The sequence below is a fragment of the Phocoena sinus genome, chromosome 11, assembly GCF_008692025.1.
Source record: "Phocoena sinus isolate mPhoSin1 chromosome 11, mPhoSin1.pri, whole genome shotgun sequence".
Taxonomy (NCBI): domain Eukaryota; kingdom Metazoa; phylum Chordata; class Mammalia; order Artiodactyla; family Phocoenidae; genus Phocoena; species Phocoena sinus.
This window is the reverse complement of record NC_045773.1, coordinates 42,765,107-42,787,587: the sequence shown is the minus strand read 5'-3', so window position 1 is coordinate 42,787,587 and position 22,481 is coordinate 42,765,107. Positions and strand designations below refer to the sequence as shown.

The 22,481-nt window shown below is 56.3% G+C and overlaps 1 protein-coding gene across 7 annotated transcripts in view; it reads left to right on the top strand.

Annotated features, from left to right (window-relative positions):
• The first annotated feature begins 279 nt into the window (after nucleotides 1-279).
• SCN5A (sodium voltage-gated channel alpha subunit 5) overlaps nucleotides 280-22,481 on the top strand; it is an 85,907-nt gene continuing 63,705 nt past the window's right edge. For 5 of the 7 annotated variants that reach the window (XM_032648521.1, XM_032648519.1, XM_032648520.1 and 2 more), the window contains exons 1-6: nucleotides 292-564; nucleotides 3,099-3,217; nucleotides 10,249-10,338; nucleotides 11,677-11,805; nucleotides 18,574-18,665; nucleotides 22,170-22,400. In XM_032648521.1, the coding sequence (XP_032504412.1) occupies nucleotides 292-564; nucleotides 3,099-3,217; nucleotides 10,249-10,338; nucleotides 11,677-11,805; nucleotides 18,574-18,665; nucleotides 22,170-22,400 (934 nt within the window). Of the gene's footprint in view, nucleotides 565-3,098; nucleotides 3,218-10,248; nucleotides 10,339-11,676; nucleotides 11,806-18,573; nucleotides 18,666-18,799; nucleotides 18,892-22,169; nucleotides 22,401-22,481 lie in introns of all 7 variants that reach the window. The other 2 variants (XM_032648522.1, XM_032648517.1) reach the window with 2 other exon arrangements.

Below are 22,481 nucleotides of genomic sequence, written 5' to 3'. Positions count from 1 at the left end.
TCATTGGGATGGGAAAGGGAGGAGCGACCCTCCTGCAGGTCCCCATGCATTCCCCGGAGCCTGGAGGGCTCTGGGTTTGCCCAGGCCGGCATCCGCCAAGTGTGCCTGTGGAGAGGTGGGGAACATCTTTGCCAAGGTGCTGGTCCTTCCCTCCGCCAGCCCAGCCACTCCCCCCAGGTCTGGCCACCCTGCCCCCTGGCCATGGGCGCAGCATCAGCCCCATGTCTGTGTCTTTCAGCTTCCCTGCAGGCAGCGTGAGGACAGCCTGTGCCCCAGAAGCAGGATGAGAAGATGGCAGACTTCCTGTTACCTCGGGTCACCAGCAGCTTCCGCAGGTTCACCCGGGAGTCTCTGGCGGCCATCGAGAAGCGCATGGCAGAGAAGCAGGCCCGAGGTTCGGCCGCCTCGCAGGAGAGCCGAGACGGACTGCCCGAGGAGGAGGCTCCCCAGCCCCAGCTGGACCTGCAGGCCTCCAAAAAGCTGCCGGATCTCTATGGCAACCCACCCCAAGAGCTCATTGGGGAGCCCCTGGAGGACCTGGACCCCTTCTATAGCACCCAAAAGGTGACTGCTGCCCACCCCACCCCACCCCACCTCCCTGCAGCATCCCTGTCAACACAGCAGACAGCGAGAGGGCCTCACCTCCATACGGGGGCTCTGTTTGGGGTTGGCTTCCCTGGGCCTTGGGAGAGTGAGTCATTAGTGATCTATATTCCCATCACCTTAATGTTAGAGTTCCGGAATAAAAGGCCAGAATTATGCAGCCTGAGACGGTTTGGTGCTATGAAAGAAAGAGCAGGCAGCCACACTTGAAATCTTGCCTCCCTGTGGAGTATCTACTTTGGGAATCATCTGTGGTTAGATTATTCTCACCCCTGGAGGACTCCTCCCGGTCCCGTGGTATGTGTGAATTGGAGTCAGGCCCTGAGTCCAATTTGGGCCCCAGAGCACAGCATGTGATCCCTCTCCTAACCAGAGACAGCATGTAGCCCCCATCCCCCACCCCACGGAATTTGCTAGGCACTGGCTGTGTAATGACAGCTCAGGCTGGGGGCCACGGCAGCAGCATCCTGGGCCTTGTGGGCTGGTGATGGGACCATGATGGCCAGTGGGAAATCTGAGAGGGGTAGGGAGGGGTGGTTCTGCCATTGTCCCTCCTGAGTGTAGGGAGAGGAAGGGGATTTTGTCCACTAGGGCAGGGTAACCCAGGCTTCCTCAGGCGTGGATTTCTATCCAGGAGGTCAATTCCCCCGTCTGGGTCCCCGGCCCTGGCCTCACGAGCTCTCAGGACCGTGTGCTCAGCCCTGCACCCAGCCAGACCACGGGCATGCAGGGCTCCTGCAGAGGCCTGGTACCCACCCCAGCTGCCCACACTTCGGGCCTCACTGCCGGAAGAAGGCGGGTTCGAATTTGGGGGAGGCCTTTCCCCAGAAGGCTGGGTGCCGAGGGGGATGGTTCCTACCCACATCACTGCAGTTGGTCCAGGGCTGAGGAAGCGCTGAGGAAGTGAATGCGAGCCCCTGGCGGGTATGAGTGTTGCGTGTCAGTGTCAGCGGGCGTCTGAGTTGTGTGTCACTGGGCAATGAGACTGCATTCAGGAGACCAGGAGTCTGAGGGTGGGAGAGGTGCCCATTGTCTCCGTGTGTGCAGGCACTCGTGAGTGGGTAGGTGGAAGGAAAGCCCACCCAGGCTATATGCACAGGCGGGAGAAGAGACCTTGAACCTGGTCTCGATTCCCCCTAGAGTTCGAGTGACTCAAGCTGGGTTAAGGTGGGGGCCTGGGGCCACGGTAGGGGTCAGAGTTAGACTAGATATTGGGATTAGTCAGGTTGGGTGAGCCTAGGTCCTGGTTGGTCAGAGCTGGAAGTGAGAATTAGGGTCGGGTTAAGGCCACAGCTGGGGACGAGTCAAGGTTTGAGTGGTGCATCAAAGTGGCGATGGGGTTGAAGTTAGCTGGGACAGGCAGGAGTCATGGCACAGGGACCCGGCTGAGAGTAGGCCAGGGCTGGGCTGGGCTTTGGGGGGCTGGTGGCAGTTGAGCCTGGGAGGAGTCAGGGACGCTCTCCTGTCCCTGTGATCGGGGACACTTGAGTGGTGGCCCCAGGTAGGATTCTGGTCTCTGACCTCCCGTCTCTCCTTGCTGACCCCCCGGTCATACTGCCTGCAGCCCCACCGGGTGATGCAGGCACCACAGCAGAACTTTCAGTCCTCATCTATCTGGTCAACTTGTCTCCCCAGCCCCGAGTAAAAAGAACCTTATCTCAACAGCTCAGCCCTTGGAGAAGCACAGCCCCAGGCTATGCCACCTCAGCTGTGCCCGCTGAGCCAGGGCAGGGGGAATGGACTGCTGTCCTCAAGGGCGGCATCTGGCTCAAATGCCCACTCGATGTGCTCGTGGCTCAGCCTCTAGCACCCATTGTCCACTCCCATGCCCCGTTGAGCTGTGTAGATAGAATCTTCTGGAAGCACAGGGAGTGGGTTTACCCTGGGCTGTGCATGATCCCCCGAGGAAGACACTAGGTTGTGTCCTCCAGGGTCAGGTGGGGCTGCCATCTGTCGGGACTCCAGGAGACACGGTCCCCGGGAAAGCTTCGCTCTCCTGGGCTGGGCTCTGCATTTTCCTCATCCCTACTCTCACCCATTAGTCCTCCCTGCTGACCCAGCTCCCTTATCAAGACCCTCACTCCTCAGTGGGCCTCGTGGGGAAGCACAGAGGGGTCAGAAGGGAGAGGGGAAGGAGCGGGCATCAGCTGGGTCCTGGCCTCCGCCGTGGTAACAGCTCGGCTAGGATCATGAAAGGCCTCTTCTGGCTGGGACTGTAATTTTCAAACGAAACTAAATCCACCCAACCTGACAATCCCTTAAACTTGATCTCATCCCACCCCAGCCGTGGGTGACCCAGCAAGGGTCCACTCACCTGCCAAATATGCCGACTGCCCCTACCCCCCACCTCTCCCTCAGGCCCTCTCCTCTTCCTCTCACCCTACCCTTTCTCCAGAGTTCTAGGGCTCTGAGCCAACAGCTGCCCCCCAAAAGCCTCTCTCCTCCATAAGGGCCTAAGGGCTGCCACCCGACCTAAAGCAGCTCTCCGTCCACAGACCTTCATTGTCCTGAACAAAGGCAAGACCATCTTCCGGTTCAGTGCCACCAACGCCTTGTATGTCCTCAGCCCCTTCCACCCCATCCGGAGAGCGGCCGTGAAGATCCTCGTTCATTCATATCCTTGGCAGTCCGTCCCCGCTGTGTGGGCCCCAAACAGGGCGGGAGAGGGGGGCGGGTGGTGGATGGGGCGTTTAGGGCTGAGGGTGGTGCTGATTCCCGGTCAGTCCTCAGACGAGCACACAGTTGTCACCTGGGAGCGGTTGGACATCAGTCTCTCGGACCCCACGCCAAATCTGCATCTGCATTTTAACGAGATCCCAGGGGATCGTGGACACATGAAAGTCTGGGAGATTCGGCTCTGCTCCTTCAGGAGAGAAATGTCCTAGAAGCTCAGCTACTGAGGATCCCAGAAGAAATGAGGCCGATCAGTGTCCCCTGGTTCTGGTCTTGGCTCCACATGTCCCCTCCCACTGCACCCCCGGGCCTGCACCTCCCCGCCTACCAGCTGGGACCTCAAGCAGGTCAGCCAAGGAAAAAACGCTTCCCAGTAAAGAGGCCTCTGGTTTATTCACATGTGGGCCTCTTTCAAGGGAGGCATCGCTTGCTTTTTGATTAGGTGTTGACAAAATGTTTGCAGTTTCCGAGTATCTCAGAGAACTCTGGTTAACGTTAAGTTACATAAACCACAACCTAAAAAATCTTCAGGCTGCGGAGGAGAGCTGTGGGACGGCTGCAGTATGGTAAGGGACGGGTACTGGTCTTTGGGCCCTAGGAGGACCCCATTCGGGCCGAGCACGGGACAGGGAAACGGCTGTTCTCTGGACTTGAGAAAAGGGGCCCTACACATGGAGCCTCTCGGGGCGGGGGGCAGGTGTCTGGCTGTGGAGTCAGAGGCATCTGTGTTTCACTGTGAGGGCCTGAGCAGCTTTGCTTTAGCTGTAGCTGACTTGCCTGTTAATTGAATCAATGATGCTGGGCTCAGTGGTGTGATTAGCTGTTAGGTTGGCGGCTTGGCCCGAGAGCTCCCCATGGTCCCCCATCAGTTCCCCCCTCCGGATGGACCTCTTCTGAGGCGAAGGTGAAGGTCTCACCCATTAACCTCTGGTCAGGGCAGGAGGCTTCAGGAAAACAGCTGCTCAGTGGGGGACTGAGTAACAGAGACAGATGCTGACTGCTCGGGGGACATTTCCTGTCCAGGCAGGGATGAGGGATGCTCCTTCCTAGCTCCACTGTCTGCCCACCTGTGCCCCGGCGCCGGATCCCAAACCCAGGGACCAGTCAGAGGGCCTCAGGGCCCCGTTTGTTTTCTGCTTGCAGACGCTCTCCAGCCCCCTCCAACTGGCTCCTGCCTTTCTCATGGAGATCCTGAGATAGATGTATGTCCAGGGACCCCCCCCTGCTCCCAGCCCATGCAGGCCATGGCTGTGGCGTCAGTAGGGTGGTCTCTAGGGTGGGCCGACACTGTGGGGAGAGACTGTATTCAAGGGCAGCCTACCATTCACAGCTGCATCCTACTTTATGAGGCAAGGGTGGTCCTGGATTTAATTTTGAGCCATTCTGCAACTGTTCCTAAGCCCCCTGTAGGTGCCAGGCACTTTGCCCGGCACCCTGGGGGTGTCAAGCTGAATAAGACACTGTCCTTGCCCCCTTGGGAATTTTACAGCCCCCTCAGCGTGATTCGACAGCCACATGAGGAGTTGTCATTTCTGCCGGCACGTGGGCGTAGCCTGGTGAGAGCGGTGCAGCGGGAGGAAAGGCCAGCCGCCTTCTTGCTCTGAGCCTGTCTCCGGCCTCACTCCAAGGGCCTGGCGTCCCTGAAAGCATGCTCCGGCTCCCACCTGGGGCTTCTCCTCCAGGTATCTAACCAACTTTTTAGGCAACTTCCCAAAAGTTTGGCAGCCACGGCAGCCCCTAGGGATGCAGCTGCAGCCCCGGGGCTCCTGCAAAGCTGGGCCATGGGGCAGCTGAGGCCAGGGAGGCGGTAGGGGCAATGCAGTCCCCAGCCTGGCCAGAGGGTCCACCGAGCGGTGGCACTGAGGCTGTGAGGGGCTGGTTCCGCCCGGCAGGACGGGCCCTGAGATCACTGAGATGGACCTTGTCTCCCAGGGCAGCTGCCCCAGGGAAGTGGCTCAGCATCTGGGAGGCCCTGTGCTGGGCTCTGAGCAGCTGCCTTGACGCTCCACTGGCTGGGGATGGGAGCACGCTGCTGGCCTCCAATAGCGCCCCTTAGCGGGCTTGGGGGGCACTGAGGGAGAAGAGGGGCCTGGATTGTGGGGTTTGGGAACAGCCCCTCTGTGTCCTTGAGTCTTGCCATCAAAGTGTGGTACACCAACCAGCAGCAGCAGTATCACAAGGATCTTAAAGGAATTGCTGAGACTTGGGCCCAGAACCCACGTTTTAGGAAGGTCTCCATGATTTCTGCACACACTGCTCTAAGGCAGTCATTTCCAAACGTCAGTCTGCCAGTGGCACCTGGGAAGTTTGTTAAAAATGCAGATTCCTAGCGCCTTCCAGACCAGAATCACCAGTGTGAGGCCTAGAGATCTACAAGCTCTTCACGCATTTCCCTTTTTTTCAATCAAGATACAGTTCGCACAGCATAAAATTTACCATTTAAAGTGTACCATTCAGTGGACTTCAGTATATTCATAAGGTTGTGCAATCGTCATCACTTTCTAATTCCAAAACATTTTTATCACCCCCGAAAGAAACCCCATGCCCACTGGCGGTCACCGTGCATTTCTAATGCCCACAGATTCCAGGTTTTGAATTAGGAGCTTTCTCTCCATTTACATTTTTTTTATTGTAGTAGAAAACATGTAACATAAAATTGACCGTCTTAATCATTTTTACGTGTCCAGTGTAGTCATATTAACTATAGGCACATTGTGCCATAGGCCTCTAGAATTTCTTCATGTTGCAAAACCGAAGCTGATTGTTGGCTTACATTTCTATAGCCATTCAAACATCTCAGTCCCCAGTGTGCAAAGTTCTGTGCCAGGCCCTTTGGACAGGGCAGTAGGGGCAAAGACTAACTTACGAGGGGGCAGGCATGCAGTCCCTGCTCTCCAGAAAGAAATCCCGCTCCCTTGCGACAGTCCAGGCGTTCCCAGTGACATGCTGGTGATCGTGCCATACCTCAGTTCAGCTTTGCTCTGGGCTCCACGCTTGCAGCGTGTCCCTGGGAAGTTGCCTAAAAAGTAAATATGGGCATGTAGAATTTTTTTTTCTGAAGTATTTTTGTTATAATCCTGCAGAATGTGTTCCTGCCAGGATTAAATAAAAGAAACCAACAGAACGCCAAATTCCGCTGCAGTCACATTCAGAGAGGCCGCACATTCATGGCAAGCAGCATTTTGCTTGCCTTCCTGGGTGCATAGGATCTGTTCACAAAATCCTCCCACATTCCCCTGGAAGATTCAAATGGGCAATCAAACCACATGTTTGTGTGTGTGTGTGTGTGTGTGTGTGTGTGTGAATTTAATAGCACAAATATATGAAAATACCCTGACCATTAATTCCCTTCTCTTTGGGAGTTTTTTGATTCCTTAGCATCTGAAGACAGGCAGCCCCAGTTTCAGACTTTCCCCACAACCCAGGCTGGCCGTCCTTGCTGGCATTTTAATTATGAGGCTGGGAGTGGGTGTTTGGGGACAATGACACGGCAGGATTGAAGATGTTCAGCTGAACTCAGCCCCGAGAGCTGGCCTTTGCCTCTGCCCGACACGTGAAACCAGCTCAATCATAGGCCTGAAACCACCAGGCAGTGCAAACAGGTGTGCCCTGGCCGGGAGTACACTTGACTTATCTCTCTGGTATTGGCTGTGTGCGTGGCTCCATGGGGGACGTAGGGATGCTTGGGCGGAGTCACATGGACTAGAGCCTCAGTCTAGGTAGGAAAAGATCACATACACAGGAAAGACTGAGAATAATGGAAGGGCTGTCCTCAAGGATAGGAGAGCCAGGCAGGGTTTTGAGCAGTCAAGTGGCAGAGACCAGAGTCTGTGCACCTCACCCTCCATTGCTGTGTCTGCAAAAGCCAAAATTCAGTCAGGGAGCACTTGTCTTTTCCCACCATGTGACCCAGGCCTTAGCTAGCAGGGCTCAGCAGGGCTGTCTACTCTGGTTCTTCCCTAAGTCTTGATGCTAGACCTTGATTCACCTCTGTCTGCGTCCCGCCAAGTCCTCTGGTCCAAGGCGGCCTGTCCGCACTGCTGCTGTCTGCCAAGTGACCTTTTCTCCACTCTAATGAGAGCTATGAGTGGTGTGTGCACTGAGAGAGGGCTTGGGAGAGGCTTGGCTCCCCAGACGGGGGTCTCCCCAGTTCTGAGCCTCACCAGGACTGATGGCTGGAGGAACCCTGACCAACCTTCAGTGCCTGTCTAAATGCCTCCTCCAGGAAGCCTTCCTGCCCAGCCCAGCCAGAGGCGGGTCTGGTTTCTCATAATACCCTATCTTGGAGCAGTTCAATGGCTAAGAGGCCGCCCTATCTCCCGCACAGAGCCAGGCACATGTGCTCTCATGAGGTTTGTTCTTAAAAATGACAAATAATTCTGTTCCTCTTCCTGGGTGGCCGTCTGCTCACACTTTACAGAGCCCTTCACCCTGTGGTTTGTACCCACAGTCGTTCTCTGTGACTGCCGTAACAAACTACCACAAACTTCGCCACTTGAAACAACACAGACTTACCACCTTATAGTTCTGGGGGTCAGAAGCCCAAAAAGTTCTCACTGGGCTAAAGCAAGGTATCGGCAGGGCTGCAATCATTTCTGGAGGCTCTAGGGGGAGAGTCTGTTTTCTAGGTTTTTCTGTTTTCTGGGGGCTACGGGAAATCCTCGGCTCTGGCCCCCTTCCATTTCCAAAGTCAACAGCAGCTGGTGCAGTCTTGCTCTTAGCATCATTACTTTCATATTTCAGGAATCATCTGATCCTCAGTTGGTTTAGCAATTGATCTGTGGGGATGAATAAAGTCTGGTTGAGGCGCTTGTTAACTGCCTGCCCAGTGAGGAACACCTTGGCAGGGAGCCGAGGTGTGAGGAACGGGAATGTGTGTGCGCACGCGCGCACGTGTGTAGGGGAGAAGGGCTGCCGAGTTGGGTATCTGATTCTACCCTTGAAAGCTGGAGAGGAGCTAGGCCTGGCCGTGGAGACCCTCCCCCAGGCAGAGGGATGCACAGATACCAAGCTGAGGGAGGGACCTCAGTGTCTGGAGAGACACCCTCTGGCCGGGGAGGAATCAAGGTTCCCTGAGGCCCTGGACGCTGAGCTGAGCAACTCTGGTTTGAGTATCCAAACCCTGGGGTGGGTGTCCCAGAACCTGACCCCTCTCATCTCAGATGAGAAATTGGAGAATTCGTTATATACTGGGGGCCAGGTCTGACATGCCATTGCCTGATACCCTGGATTCCCTAGAAGGAGTGCTGGAGGTGTGGAGGGCATTCATCTAGATTCCTTGAGATATCCCACCTCTCTCTCCAGCTGGGCCAGCCCCCCACCAAAGTCAGTACCCCAGCTCAGCCCCATCTCCAGTCTGACTGCAATTGGGCTCCGCAGCGGGCCCGAGGCTGGGCCAAGCCATGGGAAAGGGTGGAACCGTGATGGGGAGGGGAAGAGGCAGGCCCCCTGGAGCTCAATTACTGCAGCTCCCGGGCTTCTGGTGGGAATCGCCTGGCTGGCAGCTGCTGCCCGCAGGGCTGAGGCCGGGACAAGGTGGTGAGCCTGGGGGCAGCTGTAGGGAATGGAGGCCCAGTTTCCTCTCTTGGGCTGGGGAGAGGATTTGTGGGGTAGCAGAGTGTCCCCGTTCTGGGCTGGGCCTCTCGGGGGTGCCCCTACCCACAAGAGGCCCAGGGTCTGGCCCTTGTTCCTCTGCAGGTCCAGTAGAGGTAAGGGAGGCCATGGCGGTCAGTCAGAGCTTTGTTCAGCCTGAAGCAGTGTCTGGGACTTGGAGACAAAGAGTCAGGGATCATGGTGGCACAGTGGTTAAGAATCCGCCTGCCAATGCAGGGGACACGGGTTTGAGCCCTGGTCTGGGAAGATCCCATATGCGGTGGAGCAGCTAAGCCCGTGTGCCACAACTACTGAGCCTGCACTCTAGAGCCCACGAGCCTACAACTCCTGAGCCCATGAGCCACTACTACCGAAGCCCGTGCACCTAGAGCCTGTGCTGCACAAGAAAAGCCACCGCAATGAGAAGCCCGCGCACCGCAACGAAGAGTAGTCCCCGCTCGCTGGAAATAGAGAAAGCCCACGTGCAGCAACAAAGACCCAACACAGCCAAAAATAAATAAATATATTAAAAAAAAAAAAAAAAAAAGACTCAGGGATCAGACAAGGCCTGGAGCAGTTCAGCATGAGGCTAAGGGCCCTGAGGATGCCCGAGACGCAATCCCAGCATTTGAAGAGCTCCCCTTCTGGTGGGGACAGATGGGCACTGCCATTCAGGGAGCCAGACATGCTGAAAGAGGGATGCCTGGTGCCGTGGGGGTGCAGCAAGCAAGAAGTCAGGGCAGGTTGCTCGGAGGAGGCCCTCGTTGAAGGAGGGAAGCAGTGTACTAGGCGGAGAAGAGGCCACGAGTGAAGAGCATGTGCGAAGGAGGAAGCAGCCAGGGATGTGGTCCCCTGCCTCCCCCCGGGTCACTGTGTCCGGACAAGGCATGAACGTTTTGGCAGAAGTCCTAGTTCAAAGGTCAGCCTGGGCTGCTCCCATAGAAGTGGAGGAGGGAACTCGGGGCCCTGCCACCGTGGCTTTCCTCTCCCTGAAACAGTGGACCCTGAGAAGCTGTTTATAAACACCCATCTCCCTCTAGTGTGGCCAAGGACAGCGCTCCCACTAGGCCATGGGTAAAAACCTCTGAGGTCTGAGGGCTGGCCCCTCCTCCCTTCTCTCCAGGATGGGCCCCACAAGGGACTCTGCTGTTTGCATTCAGGTGTCCGGTCCCTGTTGGGGGCTGTGGAACAGGGCAGGTGTCCAGCCTCAGTGGGGAGGGGTTGGCAAGGACTGGGCAGAGCCCTGGTGTGTCTCCTGGGAGCCCCTGTCTCGTTGATCTGACAGCCCTGGCCTGGCGGTGCCGACACCTGGGGCGGGACCCCCTGGCGGTGGCAGCCCGTCCGGCCCCCTGCAGGCGGCTTTCCTTGACCCTGCGCCATGCTCTTCAGCATGCTCATCATGTGTACCATCCTGACCAACTGCGTGTTCATGGCCCAGCGCGACCCTCCACCCTGGACCAAGTATGTCGAGTGAGTATCTTCAGGGCCTCTCCAGCCAGCCCCTCCTGCCCTGCCTTTTCCGTTCCAGACTCTTGGCCTCAAAGTTACCCCAGCAGAGGCCCAGGCACTCACCCACCTGGTGGGGGGGGGGGGAGTGGTCCTTGCCCTAGCCCTTCCCTCTTTCGCTGCTTCCAGTCCTGCCAAATTCATGCTTTGAGTTATGTCCTCAGGAGAGGAAGCTCTCCAGGTTGGCAAAGTGAGGGTTTCTCCCTGACCCACCCTAAAGAGGACTGATGGGATTGGAGAAGGCTCTGAGACAATACTACTAATAATTGATTGAGCACTTAGTGCCTGCCAGCCACTATCCTGGAGCAATAAGCATCACGTAACCCTCATGACCACCCCATAGGGCAGGTACAGACGCTATGCCCATCTGACAGATGAGAGACAGAACTGGAGAAGTAACCACCCCAGACCTTGCAGCTAGGGGGCGTGGTGGCCGGGAAAAGGCCCAGGACTATTCTGACCTCAACACCACACTGCTGCCTCTTTCCCCTAAGTCCTGCTTCTATAACCATTTGCACAGTTTAGAAAACTGTGCCTGGTTCTTTCTTCCCACATGAACGTTCCTGACCCATAGGTTCTAGTGGAACCCAACAGGCCCTGTTTTTAGGGGACCAGTGAAATTTTGGGGACAGCCTCTCTTACCTAAGTGGCTTGCCTGGTGGTGCTCCTTGTTCACACAGGACCCAGCAGCACGGCTGGTGCTGGGGTCTGCATCCAGCTGCTAAGAACTGGAGACAAGCATGGCTGTGGCCCTGTGGGCCGCAGTCCCAGCATCCGAACATTTGGGATTGCTCAGCTGACCCCGGACACAGAGAACAGCAACCTCCCAGCCTCAAGTGTTAGAACATCGACCCCCTTTGCGAGCCAAGGTAGACAGCTGTACCCACCTACCTGTAGCTGGTTGAGGATGAGAATCCTCCCATCACTGAGGATCCACAAACAAGAGTGAGGGCCAGGACTCTGAGTGTCCTAACTGTCCCACAGTGGCCACCGTATGCCTGTGTACCTGGACCCCAGGGCTGGGGTGAGGAGACGCGTGGAGGGTCTTCTTACATCAAGACAACCGAGAGACAGAAGATGGAGGGTTCACATGGGCATGCACAACGCTGAGTAAACGGGAAGATGCATAAGTTGACCAGGTGTTTGGAATGAAGCTCCGGCCCCCAACTCCAGCTCTGCCATGGGGGCTTTGCAGGGAGCCTGGTCTGAGAGCCCTCGAGAGGGAAGCTGCATAGTGCTCCTGCCAACCTGGCCTGCGGGCTTCACCCTCCCTGAGAAAGCCCACCGGTCTCTCCTCCCCAGGTACACCTTCACTGCCATCTACACCTTTGAGTGTCTGGTCAAATTCTGGCTCGAGGCTTCTGCCTGCATGCGTTTCACCTTCCTTCGGGACCCGTGGAACTGGCTGGACTTCAGTGTGATCGTCATGGCGTAAGTACCTCGCCCCTGTGCTGTGCGGGGTGCGGCCACACTGACAGGCGTGGGCGCCACTCCTGGCCCCAGGCTGCCCAGCCCTCTCTGCCTCCCTGCAGAGGCAACATCAGCTCTGCAGGAGGAAGATGGCGTGGAGGCCCTCGGCTCACCCTGGTGGGGAGAGACGGGTTCAGAGTAGCCTCACGCGGCATGCTGGTTAGGCCCCCTGGCTCGTCTGTGGCTCCGTGGCAGCCCTTTGCTCAAGGAACTTCATTAAGATTCTGGTTTAGTATCCTCTGCTGTTTCTGTCAAGGGAAACCAATGTTACAACCTGAAATCTCTGGACACTATGAAACAGTGACCTGGATTCCAGGGTGATTTAAAACTGCAGGAAAGAGAGCAAAGGAGCTGGAGAAGTGGCTGGGCATCCCCAGGAGCTTATGCCAGGTGCGCCAGCATGGCTGCAGTCTCCACTCAGAGAGTCAGTGTCTGGGCACATTGTGAGACGCCTGGTTACTGACATGATCCAGTGGGTCCTCACACCAGCCAGAGAGGTCACCTGGATGGGGGTTCCTTACTCCCATTTTACAGATGAGAAAACTGATGCCAGGGACACAGTAAGCAAATGTGACCCCAGGCCTGCTGCCATGCTGGCTGAGGCCCCACTTCCTTGCCAGGGAAGGGACCCTTGCTTAGGGGTTGGGTTGAGGCATGCCACTCTGGATGTCTCAGGCAATGGATGCTGGTTTCTGGTGGGGATGAACGATTAGGGCAGGCCTCCCATGCAGGAGTCATGGTCAGGGGCTCAGCCGTCAAACCCTTTATGAAAGCCTGATGTGTGTGGAAAACCCAGTGTGTGCAGGGCTGGGCGCCGTACCTTGGCAAGAGCAGAGCTGATGAGGGTTATACTCCCTACCCTTATAGAGCCTCAGTTTCCCCACTGGTGAAAGGTCGGTGTTGAGCTGGGTGGTGTCAGAGGTTCAGTTCAACTGCCACTTTCTAGGATTCTCAGATTCACGGAACCCACCTGTTCATGACAAAGTCTTTATTTACCCTTGGATGTGAGCGGCTCATCCATGCAGTGGAGGAGAGAGGAGAAGAGGGAAACGACCCTGCTGATGGGGTGCTCTCTGCCCGGTGGTCAGAACATGCATCAGAACCCCTGTTTCTAGGCACGGCTGCTTGTGAGCTGACTCCAGCCTGCCGCTTTACAGGTGGGGAAAACTGAGGCTCAGAGAGAGGCTACCGCTTGCCATGAAGCCAGTGTAGATTTAGGCCTGGGCAGAGCTAAGTGAACAAGGGAAGGAGTAGTGTGGGGGACAGGTTGTACAGCCTTACAGGCCATGATAAAAGCCAAGTGTGATGGGAGCCTGTGGGGGTTAAAAGCAGGGAGGGACGTGGTCTGATTTACATTCTAGGAAGATCACCCTGGCTGCTCTGTGGACAGGACTCTGTGGAGGGATAAGGGCGGAAGTGATGGAGCAGCTCAGAGGCTATTTTCGTAGCCAGGAGAGAGAGGATTGTGTCTGGGACCAGGGTCCCGGTGGAGAAGGTGGGAGACGTGGTCAGATTCTAAGTATATTTGAAGGTAGGCCTGACAGGAGACCTCAGGGTGGCTATTGGCTTGAGCAGCTGGGTGGCTGATGCGACCATTCGTTGGCCTGGAAAACAGAGGGAGGAGAAGAATCAAACATCCGGTCTGGAATGTATTAGGTATGAAAGCATCCAGGGTAAGATATCGAGTCGGCAACTGGATCTTCCAACCTGGAGTTCAGGAAAGAGGTCCACTCAGAGGTATAAATTTAGAAGCTGTCGGGATACAGATGGTATTTAAAGCCAGGAGACCGGATGAGATCATCTGGGAGTGTCGCCAGGGAAGGGAAGCCGCCTGGGACTGTACCCTGGACGCTCTAACATCCTGAAGTCCCGAAAAAGGAGGATGGAGCGAAGAAACTGGAGGGAACCGCCAGGGAGTGCTGAGGAAAACCAGGAGAGAGCAGTATCCTGAAAACCAGCGGGGGAGTGTGACTCGATTTGAAAGAAACCACAAGGAGGCTGAGGAAGGCGAGAACCAAGATGGACCGTTGAAGTCAACAACATAAAAATGGTTGACGATTTTGACCTTGACGAGATGGCTTCCAGGGGAGTGGGGGACACGTGGCTGATGAGAGAAGGCTTGAGGGAGGGTGGGAAGAGGGCGGGGCGGGGGGGGGGAGGCAAATGTACCCATCTGCTTTGTGGGTTTGCTCTAAAACAGGACCCAAAGTAGGGTGGTGGCCAGAGGGGAGGATGGGTGAAGGGAGGACCTTTAAAGAAGGGAGGCATCGTTGCAAGTTGATGGGAACAATCCACGAGAGAGGGGAAGTTGGTGATGGAGGAAAGGGGGCAGTTGCAGGAGCAAAGCCCTTGAGCTGGCCCGAGGGGTAGGAATCCAGGGACTGGGTGGAGTGTTGGCCGTAAGAGCAGGGAAGGCAGAATTTCAAGTGGCAGTGGAGGTAGATTGATAGAGCCGACAGTGAGAGAAGGAATTTCTCTTCTGATTGCTTCTGTTTTCTCAGTGGTAAGAAGCAGGATCATCATCTGAGAACACAGAGTTGGGAGGCAGGTCTGATGTGTGAGGACGGGGGGAGCATTCTCTCAGAGCCAGGGGCTTGCACTCATGGGAATGGAGTAGGATGGCTAAGGCGGGCCCAGGCTCCAAGGTGCCCTATGGCGGGGGTGGGGTGGGGGTGGGGTGGGCAGTGATCCACGGGCCCCTGAGGGCCCGAAGTCACAGGAAGTGGCTTCCAGAGGATAGAGCATCTGCCTGAGCCTTTTCTACCTTCCCATCCCGGAGCCTCAGCAGCTCTGTGTCATGGCAGCAACGCTCCCAGAACCCGGGCCCCTTGTCTGATGGCAGGAGCCAGGCTTTGGCTTGTCATCAGCCCACGACTCTGGGAGATGCTCTGAGTCCTCCCCATCCAGCCCTTAGCCAGTCCTCCTGTCCTGTCTCATGCCGGTCAATCCCCGTGGAATCCCGCAGAAAACCTCTCCCTCCACTGGGAATCGCAGAGCAGGAGTCCCTTCCTCACCAAGCCCTCCTGCCTTCACTTTGGACCAGAACCAGGGGAGAAAAAGCAGAACGGGGCCTCAGAGGCCACGAGACTATTTCCAGGTTTCCGAGTGTCTCACAGAAATGGACCACTGACTTCCCCTGGGGCTGCCTGGGCCCGTTGGCACGCCAGGTTTGTGCTCTGGGCTGGACTGGCCTGGCACTTTGATGGACAGTGCTCCTGCCTTATGAAAACAATGAATTACTGCCGTGGTAATGCTGTGAAAAGTGTTCTGCTATAGCCAAAATGATTCAATAATGAGGGGCTCTTAGAATCATCAGAGGAGCCTTAAGTGGCAACAAAGTTCTATTCAATGAAACTCCCCATCCCACCTTCCGTTTTACAGATGGAGAAACTGAGGCTCAAAGAGAGCCTACCACTTGCCTAAAATTGTTGAATGAATCAGCAGCAATGCTGGGGCTCAAACCAAGTCTCCTAACTCGTAACCTTGAGAAGCACCCCTATTCTGATGTTTCTGGCTAGGCCTCCACCTGATCCCCAACCCCACCCACTTTAGAATTGTGGAGGGTTGGAGGGGATGCCAGGAAGCCTGCCAGGCTCCACTTGCAATCCCGCAGCCAGAGCTCTTCCTGTCGCCCCCTTTGAGCTGGGCATTACCTGCTAGTTAGCGCAGCCTCCCACCTTCTGGGGTTGTTATGGCAACCAAACATGGAGGGGAAGGGAGGGAGGGCAGAGAGGAGAGGGTGGCAATCACCGCAGTAGCTAACGTGCTGTGCTGTCTGTACCTCTGCCTGGCAGCCCAGGAGGGGCCGTCTGCATGGAATGGGAGGGCTGCACAGCAAGATAGGGGCAGAGCAGGAAGAAGGCCAGGGTCTGCCTTCCTCATGGTCCCTCAGCCTCCAAAAGGCTCCCTCCTGCGCTGGGGCTGGTGTGATGGGGTAGAATTCTCACCCACCACCGGCTGCTTTTTCTGTGTCAGGGCCCACGATCCACCCCCGCAGCTGTCTGCCCCTGCCCAGCCGCTTGGCCCCAGCAGAAAGAGTAGAAGGACTTGGAGGAGCGTTTTGCCAGCTTGGTAGGAGCAGAGCTCCACCCTGACCTGGGCCACTGCTGAAGCTGGCCCTTTGCTAAATACAGGGTCTCTCCTGCCTTGCCATTCTCCGAGGCCCCAAGAGAGGCTTTGGTGGGGGTCTAGGGCCCCCAAATGGGAAGTAGCCAGGCACTAGGTTCTGGGTCAAGTAAAAGAGGCAGCAGCCCCCGTGTCACAGACACGGTCACAGACACACCTTGTCCTCACCCTGCTCTGTGCCCCACCGTCAAGTCTTCTTCCTCCTCAGTATTGCTCTCCCACGTGTGACCTGACTTCACCCACACTCAACCACTGGCCCCACCCTGTTCTCAGCCACACAGCTGGCCTTGAAGGCTGCCGGAAGCACATACCCTGGGGTCTCAGCTTTCCTATGCCCAGCAGGTATTGAGCAAAGGGCAAGCACTGTCAGCGCTGGGGGCCCTGAGGGCGTGGGGAAGGCAGGGTCTACACTGGGACAGGCGAAGACAGGCTAAATCCAAGCAGGAGATGGGCAGGGCTTCACTGGAGACACGAGGGGACAGGCAGGGTCTGGAAGGGACAAGAGGCTGAAGCAGGGACGGTTGGTTCCCTCTCCATTTGGCACAGTTCTCTGCCCATTCCCTGTAACCAGAAGAGACAGCCTTGAAGCCAGTGTCCTGAACAAGAAAACTTTGTCCCAGGCCACACCCATTGGAGTAGCAGCAGAAAATGGATCCAGAGCCATCCACAGGCTGAAACTGTGGCTTCCATGTAACAGCGACATCGGCAGCGGTCCAGGTTCAACCTGGCAGTCCCATGGCCACACCATGTCTGGACAGAGAGTCCAAGCCTGAGAGGAGAGTGTGGGACAGAGGTCTGAGGGTCAGAGCCCTCACAGAAAGTAGAATAGCCATCAAAAGTTGAGAGGGAGCTTCGACTAAATCAGTAGACGTATATGGGCCAGAACAAGGGAGGTGACTTCTACGCCCCCCGGAACACAGGGCTGCATCTGACTGTCGCGCCCGAGAAAGATGTGCAAGCTGCAGTGAGTCCAGCAGAAGGAATGGAGACCACACCATGGAAAGGATCTGGTGTAGACAGAAGGAAAGCTCTGCTGAGAGTGAGTCTGCTGACTTCCCAGCGCTGAAGGGATGTGGAGAGTAAGGAGGGAGCAGGCCTCGTCCACGGGGCCCCGTAAAGACGGAATAGCCCCATGAGTGGATGGAGAGGAAGCTGGTGTCAGCCCAGAGTCAGAGCTGGACCCGGCTGACCCGAGGACATTGAGTCCCTTGTCACAGCCTGCCAAGTCCCTCCCTGCAGACCCCAGAGCTTGAAGGCAGATTCAGAGACTCTGAGCCAAGTGGAAGGGCCTGGAGGTCCACCATGATAGGCAGAGTGAGTCTGTCAGCACTGTCAGCCCACCGTCGACACTCACCCAGTGTCCCTGGACTGACGTCACTCAGACACCGGGTCGGACACAGTTGGTTAAACATCTCAGACATCCTGAGTCTGCTGTTCTTTGTCAAACATCAGACACCTTGGGTTAAATCTCAGACACCCTGGATATGAAACCTTTGGTTAAATATCACAAATCACTTGCCACTGTCCCAACAGCCCTGGTCACACACTATCCATCCATCTCTCAGACATCCTGGTCATGTGACCCATCCACGCGTGTCTTCACGCTCTGCTTGGGCGGGTCCCTGCCAGCCAGAGACCGACTCCTTCCTCCTGTGATTGTGCAAGCTATGGATGGACAATTGTCCAAGTTGCAGGTGGGAGCCCCACGGCCACTCAACCCTGCTGAGCACCACTCGGGCCCAAGCAGGACATACACCGAGGAGGGCTGCTTGCCTCCCGAGGTCACTACTCCTGTGGACACCCAGGGCCATCGTGAGGAGACACCAAGACTGGGGTGGACTCATGGGAGAGGGGCTGGCACATCCCTAGGACCCCTCAGCCTGCTTTTTTCTTTTCTTGTGTTGGCCGTGGCCCGTGAGTAGTTAAGAGCTAAATATTTGGGCAACCTCCCATCTCATCTTCCAAAGCATCATTTTGGGAACTCTTCTCTCTTTGAGTACTCAAGTCACCTCCACCTCCTGACTTCAGGGACTCCTGAGCCACGCCTTGCACAGAGAATTGTGATTGGAAGGAGGGAGTGGGATGCCCTCAGACACCCAGCCTTGGCTCCACAGCGGTCTCAGCTAGACTTCAGGGTCCCACGGATCAGAGCTGCCCGGCACGAGCTGGTGACACCGCAGAAGACATAGAGCAAAACCAGGACCAGAAACCCGCTTGCTTCCTATATCACCTGGCCTGAGCCTCCTGGAAAATGGAGTTTCCCTCTTTGCTCTGTCCCCAGTCTCAGACGCTCCCCCATGTGGCTTCGTGTCATAGTCCGCAAGTGGCATGGAGAACGTGGCAGAGTCGTTGCCTCGTGGCGCTGGTTATTCACAGGACCATCACCGAGAGAGCCGCCTGGGAGCTTGCTCTGTGGACATCCTTAAGGCACCCTCACTGAGGTTCCCCGTGGCAGGAGGGATGAGATCAAGAAGAAAACGTAGGGGAGGCCCCGGGTCATGCACAGCCCTCCCCGTGGGAGGGGGAGAAGGGAGAGGGCCGGTCGGGGAGGGCGGGCTGAGGTGCCGCTTTGTAATTCCCAATAACTGTGATTTGATTCTACAGGTATGTATCAGAAAATATAAAACTAGGCAATTTGTCGGCTCTTCGAACTTTCAGAGTCCTGAGAGCTCTAAAAACTATTTCAGTTATCCCAGGTAAGATGCCCAGGTTTGCCTCCCAGATCTCAGCTACAAGTGACTCTCTCTCCGTCTCCCCCACCCCCCTCCTCTGACTGTGTGTCCTACTGGCGTGTTGTCACTGTCTTGTGTGTGAATTTCCCTTGTTACAGATACACCACTGAATTTGTGGACCTGGGCAATGTCTCAGCTTTACGTACCTTCCGAGTCCTCCGGGCCCTGAAAACTATATCAGTCATTTCAGGTGAAAATCAGGTTAAACGCCAAGGCTGGAGGGACACGCTTGGGCCTTTCCAGCTACCTGGGAGCCAAGGCGACCCTCGGGAAGGCCCCTTCAAATGTGCCTGTCCCCAGAATACCTTTCCCAGAGCTTGGGTATGGGGGCTGTCTTCAGTGGACACGGCTGTCCCCTCCATGCCTCAGAATGGGCTTTGGACTGTCCACGCCAGCAAAGCCCACCACCATAGACCCCCGGGGGCACAGAGTACTCCATGGCAGGTCCTGGATTGAACCCAAATTCTTCCCAAGGTAGTGATTTATTTCCCAAACTGAACTCAACTATTGGAATAGCTGAAAGCTTGTATGTGAGTTGCTTCAGCCTGAAGCATCGTGCTCCGATAAGGAAACTAAAAGTACTGTTTGTGAGGGAAACCACACCCAGAGTAAAAAAGGACAGCTCAGGCATGGCCTTTCATGGCCGAGCGCCCGTTCCCTGCCTTGAGCCCCCTTTGGTGATACACACACAGCCGACACCGCAACCCATTCTGTGAAACAGAGAGTACTCTGTGGACAGGTGTCACCGGGCCTTGGCGTCTAACAGCCCTTGCTGCATGTGCGGTAGAGGTTTAGCAAACCGTGCATGGTAGCCTCGGGAAGAAATTCTCCTTGACGCATGTTGGCAATTGTCCCGGGAGACCTTCTGAGGCCCAGACGACCTCTCTAGAAAGCCAGTCTACCCCATCCATCTAAGAAAGCTCTCAAAGACTCTAATGATTTCAGAGCCTAGAGGCCCCTTCCAGAAACTTTTCTGAGTGCATCCCCACTCAGAGCTGGAGAAGGCATTTCTTTTAAGAAGGCAGCTGGAAACAGGTTGCATGTCACCGATCTGGAGAGATGTCAGAGCTGGTGAGCCAGATGGTTGTATCCACTCCTGACTTGGAAAGCCCGGACGTCCTGGGCCCTTGGCCTGCATTTGCTATTGCTGCCCCCAGGGAGGCAGGGGCCCTGCTGTGAGCTCCCAGAAGGAGTTCAGACTCCCCCGGTGGGGCTAATTATCTAATAAGTGGAGCCCCCACTTATGCTGATTTCACACTGAGCCTCAATACTCCTCCTGGCTCTGAACCCACCATGGGGTGAGCACAGGAGCCCCTTGCCCGCACACTCCCTGCACGTGGCCCAGACCTCTGCTAAGAGCCCGTAGCGAGTGGGGCACTGTGTTCCCATCCCCATGGAGCCCCCCCCAATGTTGTGACAGGCATCATCGGCCAGGGTCTGTCCTCTAGGGGACTTCACAGCACACACCTGGCAAGGATAGCTAAGCACACTGACCACAACAATTAAGAAAAATCATCTTCCAGTTTGTTTTATTAAAAAAAAATAAGGCTGACAAAGGAAAGTATTTCTCAGTCCGGGGTTAAGGGAGGGAGCCAGCCAACCCCAACGGAGTCCCACTGGCTCTCTTCAAAGCTGCCAGCAGCCCAGTGAGGCAGCACACAGCAGCTGCTGAAAGCGGTCATTAGGAAAATGCTGTGGTCACAGCATTACCGACGTCTCCCTGGAGGAGGTGTTCCCTGAGCTGAGGCTTAATAGCCGTGACCCTCTCCAGACCTCAGTCTCCTTTCCTTTAAAATGGGAACGAATCGGAATGGTTAGTTTCCAAGGGCTCTTCGCCCAGCCTGTTAGAACTTCAGTGGAGGGAGAATTTCCCACTTGATCCCCCAGCACCCATCTCTTCCTGGGTCTTCTCAGAAAGAATCCCTTTACTTGGTTGGAATCATTCTTGCCAGAAGTGGACTCTCATCAATGTGAGAAATGGTTAAAGGAATGGGTCACCAACTGATTGTCCCCAAGGACACTATCTCCACAGACCAGGAGGTGCTTTTCAGAGCCTTGGACTGAGTGATTCAGGCCACAGATACTTTGGAGGCAGAGTTTAATTTGGGTATGTGAGCTGCTGCCCACGGCCCCTCACTTTGCCCCCACCATGCCCCACACTGTGGGTGGGTCTCCAAGCGTGGTGAGGAGAACCAGATGCCCACCGAGGGTCCTAGAAGCTCTGCTAGAGATGAAGCGTAGTTCTGGACTACAGAGGGCTCATGAACCCCGCCACCACCATCACCACCTCCACCACTCTGGGCCCAGACCCCTGCAAGGTCCACCCAGTGCCCAGGCAGTTGCCAACATCTGCCAGGATGATTTCACAGAGAACGCTGAGTGCCTCCCAGCCCTGGACAGGCAGCAGCATTGGCGGCACTGTGGGAAGGACTTCCTCTCCCCTCTCCCATGTTTGCCCATCGCTGCCTCCTTGTCTCTGAGTCATGGGCACAGCAGCTGCGGACACAGCCGCACAGGTGCTCCTAACACATTAACCGGCTGGACGATGGATGGATGGAGCTTAATCTGAGATCTGGCTGCTTTGATGGGGGGGAGGGGTGGGGAGGAGGGATGGGAGGTGAGTCCCTGCCGCTGGCAGAGAAGCCCCCTCGCTCCCAATGCTCTGCTCGAACTTGTGAACTTGCTGTAGGACCGCAGCCAAGTGTCAGACCAAAGACGTCTACACGTGCTTTTCTGTGCGGCGCTGGCTTCTGCGGGGAGCTGGGCCGTGCAACTAACAGATCACGGCCTCTTAGCTTTGGGGGGTGGGATGGACGGGGGTGGGTCCCAGGGGGACAGGGCAGAGGAGGAAAATACAAAACAGGTACCCCTGTGCCTTTCCCAAAAGTGGGGCCTGAGCCAGAGCAGGCCCCTCAGGACATCACCCACCATGGCCTTAGCCAGACCCACCTACCCCCCAGCACCGCCCCGTCAACCTCCCCAGTGCACACACCACATTCCCCTACCAAGAATGGCTGTGTCTCTCCCCATCTCAGGATCAAGGCCAAGGCTGTCCATTGCCCTGGAGGGGGCCTGGCCCTCTGTCTCCTTTCCAGGAACTACATTTAAAGGGACAGGCCTGGCATAACTTGGGACTAACGGGGGGGATAGGCTTTGAGTGTTTTCTCCTGCAAGGAAACAGCATTTTCCATACTTATTTCATTTATTTGGCTATGGAGAGCAAAGAGAACTAGGCCCCTCTGAAAATACACAGCCAGACTGGACTCCCGCCCCGGGGGGATCAGGACAGACTCTCAGCAGCAGAGGAAAGGGAGGTTTCGGTCTGAAAAGCCCAGGAGAGGCCTCCTTCCCCTGCCCGCCCCCATGATGGCTCCCCCAGCCCGGCACCCCTCAGGCCTGGCCCGTGTCCACTGGAGCGGGGAGCACGGGTGCCGTGGGTGACTCCGAGCTCCTCCTCGTCTCCCCCAGGCCTGAAGACCATCGTGGGGGCCCTGATCCAGTCTGTGAAGAAGCTGGCCGATGTGATGGTCCTCACGGTTTTCTGCCTCAGCGTCTTTGCCCTCATCGGCCTGCAGCTCTTCATGGGCAACCTGAGGCACAAGTGCGTTCGCAACTTCACCGTGCTCAGCGGCACCAACGGCTCCGTGGAAGCCGACGGCCTGGTCTGGGAATCGCTGGACCTCTACCTCAACAACCCAGGTGCTGACTGGCTCCGTGGCCCAGGCAGGGCTTTGTGGGGCCACCAGGGCCGAGCATCTCCCACACAGGCCTCCTTCTGAG